The following is an 11,090-nucleotide window of genomic DNA, read 5'->3' as shown; positions in this document are numbered from 1 at the left end:
CAAAATCATACCGGAACATTCAAATCACAGATAGAGCAGTTATATTTAGCTATGAAACAGCTTCACAGTCTTTTCAACCACACAGTATTATTTCTGTCTTACAATCATTCATATTATCACAGAAGTACTGGGATAAAAGTTTATAGTTTGTATATAAACACTGATGTCTATGGTAGCGATCAAAATGGAGCAAATCTAATTTTGAAAAAGTAATTTTCGTGTGAAAATGGGGCTTCAGATAACGTTTGTTGATTACAACGTTGATTACATTGTTTTGCCACTAGATGACAAATGACTGATAAAAAAAAATGTATTTGTCATTGAATCATTCATTCATGAGATTTGTTCAGAAATGCTGATTCATTCAGTAATAGAAAAAAGTGAGTCATTGAATCATTCATTCAAACTTTTATTTTTTTAATAGAATGAGGCAATTCATATTTTGTCACAGCCTCTAGTAAATTACGTTATTTTGCTTAGTTCAGAATCGTGATCTCTATTTGAAACAGAAAAATCGTGATTCTCAGTTTATCCAGGATCGTGCAGCTCTAGAATGCAGTTTTACTCGCACGTGACTTGCATAAACACATTTTGGTATGCCTTACAACGTTGTCCTGTAAAAGCAAACCGAACCAAGAAGAAAATGCAACATTGTAACAATGTTAGTCCCTGTTTTGGAGCAAAGCAAATGATCAACAGGTCTGAAAACACCTTTAAAGTGCCCCTATTGTGCCATTTCGAATATTGCCTTTCATGCAATGTTTAATGCAGCTGTATGTGAATGTAAACAATCTGCAAAGTCATAAAGCCGAAAGTCCACAATAAATAAATTTGTTGTCTCCCAAAAGAAAAAATCGACTCTGAACAGCTTAAACGAGTCATCAGTAATTCGAATCCCACTTCCGCGATGGGGAAACACATTTGCTATGTTCTACATTGGCCGGCTGCGAACAACTTGATCCACCCTCAAACACTGTAGCCTGCTTGTGTGGTTAACATCATGTCGAGAAGACACTGTGTCCTACGCTGTTAAAGTAAATTCATTTTATTTTCACTTCCGAAAGAATCAGCAGTTAAAATTTTTCTTGTGTCATTTTACTGATGACTGCTTCTCTAATCTTGGGGAGTTCAGTGCATGATTTACAAAACACTTGCTCTTGAAAGATGGCTCAGTAGCCAGTTTATTTGGACCAGCTGGCTCCACTCAATCACAATCTGTAAGTATGATAAATAATAGATGTTTATATTTTCTATTGAGCGTTCAAAATACGGAACTATGGCAATGGCTGTATTGTTTCCGACATCCGCTGTATGCAGTAGACCAATCACAACAGATTGGGACATCTGACCAATCAGAGCAGAGTAGGCTCACGGAAAGGAGGGGTTTAGAGAGAACGGCTTCAAATGAATCGTTTGAGAATCATTGGAAAATATGGTGATATTAAATGCATATTTTGAGAAAACGCAAGCGTTTTTTGACCTTGCATGCATATTGTAGGAGACTCCCAAAACCTTAAAAATTGCACATTAGGGGCACTTTAAAGTAACTAGATCGATAGCGATACAATGCAGCCGGGTCCTATGAACAATCCCTTGGGCTTCCGTTAAACAGTGTGTGAATTCTGCATTGACAGCGCTCTGTTCGGGCATCTTTTGAAATGTATTCACAAGACAAACATGCACTCAAAAACACACATACATCAGAACTGACAACATGCCTATGAGCAGGACCCTGACCTTTCTACAACAGCATGACAGCTGCCATTCTCTCCGGTCTATCTCAAAGAAACTTCTTTCCATTTTTCTGCCTTTTATGTAACAGTCTATGCTTACAAGTGTTAACATAGGAAGCTCCAATAATACTCCTTAAAGTTGCGTACTTTTGAAACCTCTCTTATCCATGTGTTTATGGTTCTGAAGAACATAAGAACACTCTGAACATAACAGAAGATAATTTGACAATTTTGCTAATGATTGTCCTGAATTGCTCTGCAGTGCAATACAAAGCAGTTTCACTGTAAGGATGGAAAATAACACTATATGTCTACATTTAAGTACAATACACAAAACCATCTATTTCTTCCCTTCAAATTTTTTTTTTATAATCTCATGTTATCTCAATTACACAACTCCCACAATGCAAATAATGACTTCAATGCAAATTAAGACAATGCAACTTTCATTTCCATGATGTAAAAAGGGATAGGATATGCTACTTGGAAACCAGCTTAATTGACCTGGAATAAATTGAATTATTTTTTTTCAGCTGTGCGTTTGGGGTCAGTAATTGTTTTGTTAAATAAATTAATACTTTTATTCAGAAAGGATGCATTAAACTGATCGAAAATGGCATTAAAGACATTTCAAATATTACAAAAGATTTCTATTTCAAATAAATGCTGTTCTTTTGAATTCTCTACTCATCAAGCAAACCTGAAAAATAAGATGCATCACGTTTTCCACAAAGATTTGTAGCAGCACAACTGTTTTTAACATTCATAATAATAAGAAATGTTTCTTGAGCAGCAAATCATATTTGAATGATTTCTGAAATTTCAGCTTTGATCACAGCCATAAATTACATTTTACAATATATTCTGAAAGAACTGTAATAATATTGCACAATATTAATGTTTTTACTGTATTTTTTTTATCAAATAAATGCAGCCTTGCTGAGCAGAGGAGTCTTCCTTCAAAAAAGGATCCCAAACGTCTGAACTTGCCAAAATTTTAGCATCTTCAAAATGAGGACACAAGTCAATGTTAGTAATTTAGATGTAAAATACCCGCAGACCTGTTACTAAAAAGCAGCATTCCTCTCTCTCCAAGTGAATACACACAGCTGAATATGTAACATGCCAAAATACTTTAACACGTAAACAGCTGCACCCAATTAATTGTGTGTTTGTTTGTGTGTAACTGGAAGAATATGCACATATTTATAAACAATAACTGATGGCAGAGTGGGAAGTGCACATATTCTTCTGTTAGCATTCCACGGTGGAAGTCGAGCCAGCAGGCCAATCAATAATGTTGGCATAAACATCATCTGAACATAATCAACCAGGAAATGCTCGATCCATTCAGCCTCAAGATACAAATCTGACCTATTTATATTCTCATAAGCATCAGCTCTCTCTCTTTTGCTCACCTAGAATGAGATGAGATCTCGCTCAGGTCTCCCATACTCCCGTCCACGGGTGCGTGTCCGGTGGCCAGAGCCGCGGCGTAGCTCTGGGGAAGGTACAACCTGCTATGGTCCTCCTCCGTGGACCCTTCTTCCACCAGCTCCGGTGTCCATGGGTGTCCCGGATCAGACACCCCGCGGCCCTGGAGCATGACGCGGGAAACAGATGCAGCGGCAGCCCCCGGGGTCATGCTACAGGGCGCGGTGTCAATGCCGCTGTCTGTGGAGGCTCCTTTAATGTAGGTGAGACCCAGCATCTCTGGATCCATCAGGTCCCCGGAGCCAAAGTGCTTCTCATCACTGTTACTGCTGGAGGCGGTGCTGGACAGAGTGTTACTGCTGGAGTGGCTGGAGTTCTTATCGCCGCCCTGCTGGAGGATGACAGAAAAACATATCACGGAAACATTAATAATAGGCAAGACATTTACTAAGGCATGCTTGCTATCTTTTTAAGCAACAACCTAGCAACCATCTAGCAAGAACTAGTTATATTTTCTTAAACAACATAAATATATAGAAAATAAATACATATAAAAAATAAAAATATATTCAATCACAAATATGAAAAAATAAATAAATATAAAAATGTATTATAAAAAATTAAATAAACAAACAAATAAATCTATCTGCTGATAGATAGGATGAAAGAAACATATCAAAGAAACTTTAATAATAGGGCCATTTTTGGCAAGACATTTGCTACGGCATGTTTATATTTAAAAATTAAAAGGAATACAAATTAATTAATCCATTAAAGGAGTAATAATTCTACAGCAACAGCACTGTTATATTTGTGTGGACAAGAAAAAATATTTTCTTTAAAAAAGATTATAAAAGCAATAAATAAATAAATACAAATAATTACATTGCATTCAAGTTTTTACATTTTATCAGCTCTTGCTTTCCCTGGGAATCGAACCCATGACCGTGGCGTTGCTAGTGCCATGCTCTACTATTTGAGCTACAGGAAAGCCTCGTATAAAAACAATAATACTCTAGCAACTGTATATACTGTGTGTGTGTGTGTGTGTGTGTGTGTATGTGTGTATATATGCATGAATACTTAAAAAATGGTAAATAATAATACTAACAATATAAAAATAATAAAAAATACATATAATATATATAAGAAAAATAAATAAATATATATGTATTAGATAAAATTACACTGCCGGCATAAGTACCAAAGCTCAATATTTCAAAACACATGCGCTAACCGTTAAATATTATACAGAGGAAACAGAAAAGTAGCTCATATTGCAACACAGAATACATATCATCTCATTGTCTACATGACATTTTGTGCATGCTTGCATATTTTATGATCTATAATTCTAATTAGCAGATGGAAAACAGGCCGTATCTGCGGTCATATTCTGTCATGTGACGCCTTCTTTAGTCCACACTACAAAGACCCGCAAAACTAATTACTGTGAGCTAATGAATAATTCTGTGACTGGTAATGTATGCAAATATGAGCTGTATTCATTAATTAGTGCGCAGACAATAGGCGTAATAAATCAAGCGAGCAGAGCCATGTACATCTCCCAGCGGATACGGACAACAGCATTTTACACAATGCAACAGACATTAGAGACCATTCAGAGCTGAAAAGGTTTGTAAGTAATTGATAAAGATGGTAGAAGGCAAACACACAACAACAAACATAATTAAGAGACCGATCCTGACATTAAACCTGCTTTTATACAGACTGCCGTCAAATGATCCAACAACACACTCATTAATGCAGCTGCAAAACTCCCTTCACTTAACGTGGATAATGAGACCGTACTTTAATCTTTCATGGCTGTACAGATACAAACTGCCTATAGCTCTTCATTATAGACATACAAATCATATTCTGTAGATTAAACATGCTCAGGATCTTAAAGCATTCAGAGCAACTGAGGAAATCATTAAACATAGCAATGAACTTAAGTTAATTTCAACAGCAGGATTTTTAGTCAAATGTGGTAAAAACTGATTGGATATGATACCTAACGTGGGCTGGAATGAATTAAGACAATATCTGCTGGTTTCTTTAATGGAAATTGTTCAATTACAAAGTAACGCGTTTGCACAACAGAATGGAGGCAAATGCTCTTCACAGTCAATGAAAGAGAAAAGCCTCATTTAAAAGAAGTGATAAAATTAGTGTAAGTGAAACAAAGTAATTATCATTAATTTACCTCGGAGCAAATGAAGATGATCTTACTAATAATATAGGTTTTCATTCAGGAACGAGGATGACATGTTGTTTAATGTGACGTGCAAAAAGGGAAAAAAAGTCTATTAACTATTAAACGTGAACTGACAACCTTTTACAGTTTATTTGGATAATTTCTATAAAATTATCCCGCATAAACTCAAATGGAAAAAGAAAAAATATATATTTTTGGCAGTCGACAACAGATTCTAAGCCATGATTGGTCAGTAACATTTTTAAGGCGGGGCTCAGCGAAGTTAATTATGCTGAAATTATGCAAGCAACAAAATCATGATGCGTTCACAGATACTTCATTAAATGCATCCTTCCCAAATTGCATTATGTATGAATATTTTTTATTATTCATTTTATTACAATATATTATTCATTACTGATAAAATATAGATGAAAAAAATGCAAAATCATAAAAAATTTATATTTTTATTTTATATATTTATTTCAGTACAGTATTTCGATTCCATACTGAAAAGTATAGATATTTTACTCAATATTTTTGTGCACTAGATCTATTTTTTTCCCCGCTTATTAGAGCATCTCTTTTAAATAAAGCCAGACTCATTAGTGAAGATTCTACAAATGTAAATTTCAAGTATGAAGATCATTTCATGTTTGGAAGAGAGCTTATATCTACAGTACAGGAGCTTGTTGTTTCTGCGCTAAATGACTGTAATTCACTTTCAGCTGGATGTGGTGGTCAGATGCTATTACAGGAACAGGCAGTGTGAGATATTGGTAAAACTCACATTGAAGGTGAGAGAGAGTCAGGCGAACGTGAGCGCGTCCTGATAACAGCACCAAGGGCAGACTGACCTTATCGGCATTCATTCATCACACTGACGCACATGCACACTGACAGCAGCACTAGCGGGCTCATACGTCTCCGTCTGTGTGTTTGTCATATCAAGGCTTTCAGCGAGCGCAGCAACACCCTAAAGACGAGTCTGAGAACTTTCCCAAGCAGAGGAAGCCCATATTTCCACTTATGCAACGTGATTATATGCTTCATATGTGAAGTGTAAACCACATTAAAACACACTCTGACACTGTAGGGAATTCCCATATTATGAATTAGTCTGGGATTTATAAACATACAGTTACATATATAAACAAATGCCTCTTGCTGGCCTGCCACTAACCAACTGAATTATAAATAAAGCACATGGTTTATTTTGTCAGCGCTCTTCTGTCCTGTAAATGAACCGGACCTCATAACCTCCTATACGGCTGTGTGTAGGATACGCAAGATTTTGCCAAGTAGGACATGCTTCTGCATCAAAATCCTTGGTCCAAAATTACTATCAAACAATATGATTTTAAGGGTTTGAATTGTGGCTTTAATAAGATTCTCATCAATCTATTATATTTCCATATTGATTTTTATGGCAGTGGTCGTAGCCAATGATTTGTCCAATGCAAAACAAGCATTAATATTTTTAGGTGAATTAACCCCATCTACAACTGTTTTTTTTTCTTTCCTCAGCCTTGGAAAACCTGGATATATGAGGCAGCCTAATTTAAAAAAACAAAGTGATTTCTAGTACTGGAAGTACTAGTTATAATTCTAGTTATGAATGCTCATTTGTCTATTTATGCCAATAATTATGATATTATTTTCTACTTATAATAATATTTTATCGGGTAGAAATTCTGAGCAATTTATTTTTGTATACTTTAGTACACTATTATATATACATATACATGTTGTATTTATCATTTCTATTATTTTTGTTTATTTAATATGTCTATAAAGGTCTTATCAACCTATCATTTCCTAATGATTTTATGGCAGATTTCAACCAATGATTTATAATAATTTAAAAAAACAAGAATTAAAATGAGCTCAAACAGCTAAAAATAAAAATATGTTTTGTGAATTAAACGTCTTAACAACCGACTTTCTTTCCACAGTCTTGGAAAACATAAAAACATAAAAAAGGTGATTTCTAGTACTGGAAAAATAGTACTAGTACTCATGTAAATTAATAAAATCCTAAAACGGCATGGGAATTTTTTATAAAGAGTATAATTATGATAATGTTTTCTAATTATTTTAAGTTTTGAATATTTATTTTTTATTTTTGTATTTCCAGATTTTTATTTTTATTTTACTTAAAATTTTACCAATTTAGCTGTCTTTGTCATTTTTATTGGCTATTTTTATTAGCTGGTTTTATTTCAATTTTAGTATTTAGTATATTATTTTAGTACTGCAAGTTTAACTAAATGAAAAATTAGAAGTATTGCCTTGGAAACTAGTTGAAAAAAAACAAAACGATTTTTTGTTTTGTTTTAATATTTTACTTTATTTTACTTTTATTTTATTTCATTTATTGTTTTGGTTAAAGGTTTAGTTAACTATTATAAGAAATTCTGAATAAAATATTATTTAAAAATTCTTACCCAAAATTTAAATTTCCAATATTTAGTTTGAATTATAATCATTTTGTTACCTATTTTAATCTATAGATACTCCTGCTTTCTATAAATGAAAAGAAAACTTTGATTACAGCAGATGTGCCAGAGGAAACTTGAGGGCCACCGGAGGCCCTTGGAGTTAAAAAGCTTGGAAATCACTCTTTTAATGTCATTTTATGTGTTTCTTGACATCACTTCTACTTTACAGGAGTGTTGAGTGGGAATAGTCTTACCCGCGTCAACTTGTTTGGCGAATCTTTGCCTCTTTCCTTCAAGGAATTGAGGATCTTGGTGGAAGGGACGTGCCACTTCGCCTCTGTGAAGAAACAGACTGAAGGATAAACATGGAGATTCCCGGAACATCTGACTGTCTAACCTGGTTTCTAGCTGGTTCAAACTAGTCTTTAGATCGTGCAAACTGGTCTAGATGACTAGTCTTAAGGCTGTAGACTTCCTTAGACCAACTACTAATCACATTACAATATTATAAAAACCAGACTGACTATAATGACTAAGGCTGCATGAAAAAAAATACAGTAACTGAGATTTTTCTCATAAAAATTGCATTTGTAATTTAAAATGCATACACAATAAAAAAAATAATAATACTCCAGGGCTGCACAATTTGACCCAAAAATAGTGATTCTATATTAATATGACTATGTAATTAAAAAATAAAAAAGAAAGAAGAAGAATTATTATTATTTTTACTACTACTACCACTACTACTACTATAAGATAAAAAAATATTAAATAAAATATTACTATTCACTGTAAAATAAAAAAACATTAAAAAAAAACAAATATGTTTAAAAAGTCAGCTGTCTTTGTATGTAGGGTTACACAAACTGGCCAAAAATATTATGATTATATACTGTACAATAAAATAATAATATTGTTATATTAAATATTTGTTTATATTTTACATTAAATTGTAATGTTTCTTATTTTATTTAATATTTTATCCATTATTATTATTATTATTTATTTTGTAGTCCAATTAAATAAATAATAATAATAATAATAATAGATAAAATATTAAACAAAATAAGAAACATTACAATTTAATGTAAAATATAAACAAGTATTTAATATAACATTATTATTATTATTTTATTGTACAGTACAATTGTAAAATTACAATTAAATACAAATTGTTAATGTTTATGGCTGTCTTGATTTTAAAATGTTAAACCGTCAAGTTTCTATTTTTTATAACAAGTTTGTGTTGTTTTCAAATGTGGTTTTATTCAGATTAATCTAAAAATAACCTGTTTTTTTCCCAGCAGGCTCTTTTTGTAACATGTTACGGCATAATAATCTGCAGGCTCCTTTCAGTCCAGTGGCTAATGTCTGTCTGAGCTCCAGTGCTGGGAATGATCGGTGTCAAGCTGTGGATGTGTGAAAGGCACCTGCAGAGCGGGTCCTCTCCAGCGTCGGCTCTCTCTCCCGCAGCATCTCCCCGTCTCCCAGCATGCCCTGGGCTTCAGCCGAGCACTCATGGAGCTCAGGAGACTGACACCTGCGGACGAGACTCATGGGAATGACTTCAATCAGCCAAATGAGGAGGATGAAAAGATTTTTTTCGGTGATATTCATCTTTCGTTAGAGTTGTAGTGTTGGATTAAAACACCTCCAGCTGTGATTAAAGTCGTTTGAGGACACGTAAAAAAAAACTGCCAGCCTGAATTGGATTGATTATAGAAAAACATTGGATATTAATAAGAATCCACCAAAGTCTGGTAATAAAATGTGTGAAGATCCTGTGGCTCACGTCTGCAGATGTTTATAGCTTTTGTCAATGCTAGACGAGACGTGTCAAATCTGCTAAAAGTGTGCAGCGCTAAAGAGGTAGAAAATCTAAAATCAAGTACTAATTACTTTTATTAAATTAGTAAATGACCAATTACTCTGCCTGAAAATTCATTAGGTTACACATTACTTATGAATTCATTTTTTAAAAACGCAAAACAATTTATGTCAGATGGACAACACAATTTACTATATAAAATTAAAAATGTGAAATAATAATTACATTAAATAATATTAATATTAAATCATTTTATATTAACATGTATATTATCAATATTTATAAATGAACAAATGCTTTTTTATTGACACATCTATTAATACATTAAGGAAATATTCAATAAACAAAATAAACACTAAATTATATTTTTAATTAATTTATAAAACCCCAAACAATATATATAAGATGGATAATATGACCAAATTGACAATATGATAAACAACAAATAATATTAATAATATTAGTATTATTTCAAATGAATAATGAAATGAACTAATGTTAATATTAATACTAAATTAAACTACTAAATCATATTTATGTTGAAATTATCAAAACAATGTTACTAACTAATTTATTGGTTGATTTATTCATTTACATTAATTGAATTTTTGACCAATCCATTGAGGCCCAATTAAAAATTAAACTAAATGAACACTAAATGAATACTGACTAAATTATCAATACAATTTTATTAACTGATTTATCAATTAATTTATATTAATAGAATTATTAATTGGACCAATACATTAATACTAAAAAATTTATTTATTTATTACTAAATAAATACTAAAAGAATACTTGATAATGACAATTATCCATGTAATCTTATTAACTGTATGTATGTCATATAACAGCACTCTGAATGAGTGTGTGTTACCCATCGTATCCCGGCTGCTGGTTCCAGCTGGCGCTTGCACAGGGTCCCGGGTCGCTGGAGGACGACTGGTTACTGGGTGAGCTGCGGTAGTGCTGGGACGCGTCTCCTTTACTGCAGGACGACATCTGAGGCTTCTCAACATCCTGAACGCTCCTGCAGTGAGAGAAACACACATTCTCACGCCAGCTGCGATGCTGATACCGATACAGGAGAGTTCAACACATGTGTGAGCAACAGATTTCAGTTTAACGAACAAACCACGGATCACAGAGGCAAGAGAGCAATGACAGGGGACTTTATCTAATACACAGGAGTGTCTCCAATCAGATCTAGAAGCAGCTAAAGAGCAGGGGATTCAGCATTATTTGTCTACCATGACATTCTTATCAACGTTGAGGAAACGAGAAAGAAATTATTAAATAAAATAAAGAGCCATGGATAATTAGACAACACACAGTCTCATAACTGTAGCAAGCATCCATAATAATAATAATAATAATAATAATAATACATTTTATTCTACATTGCACCTTTAAATGCAGCCTCTCAAGCCGCTTTACAAAGAAATACATAA

At 33.3% G+C, this 11,090-nt stretch overlaps 1 protein-coding gene across 1 annotated transcript in view; it reads right to left on the bottom strand.

Moving 5' to 3' along the window:
• Positions 1-11,090, bottom strand: part of LOC306883853 (signal-induced proliferation-associated 1-like protein 2) — a 138,557-nt gene that overhangs the window by 24,800 nt on the left and 102,667 nt on the right. The window contains exons 11-14 of the mRNA XM_079439340.1: positions 10,517-10,669; positions 9,242-9,351; positions 8,063-8,145; positions 3,152-3,558 (exon numbers count right to left, since the gene is read on the bottom strand). Of these exons, the coding sequence (XP_079295466.1) occupies positions 3,152-3,558; positions 8,063-8,145; positions 9,242-9,351; positions 10,517-10,669 (753 nt within the window). The remainder of the gene's footprint in view (positions 1-3,151; positions 3,559-8,062; positions 8,146-9,241; positions 9,352-10,516; positions 10,670-11,090) is intronic.

Source organism: Barbus barbus, assembly GCF_936440315.1.
Source record: "Barbus barbus genome assembly, chromosome: 18".
Classification (NCBI taxonomy): domain Eukaryota; kingdom Metazoa; phylum Chordata; class Actinopteri; order Cypriniformes; family Cyprinidae; genus Barbus; species Barbus barbus.
Note: the sequence above shows the minus strand (reverse complement) of the source record. Positions and strands in the feature narration are given on the sequence as shown.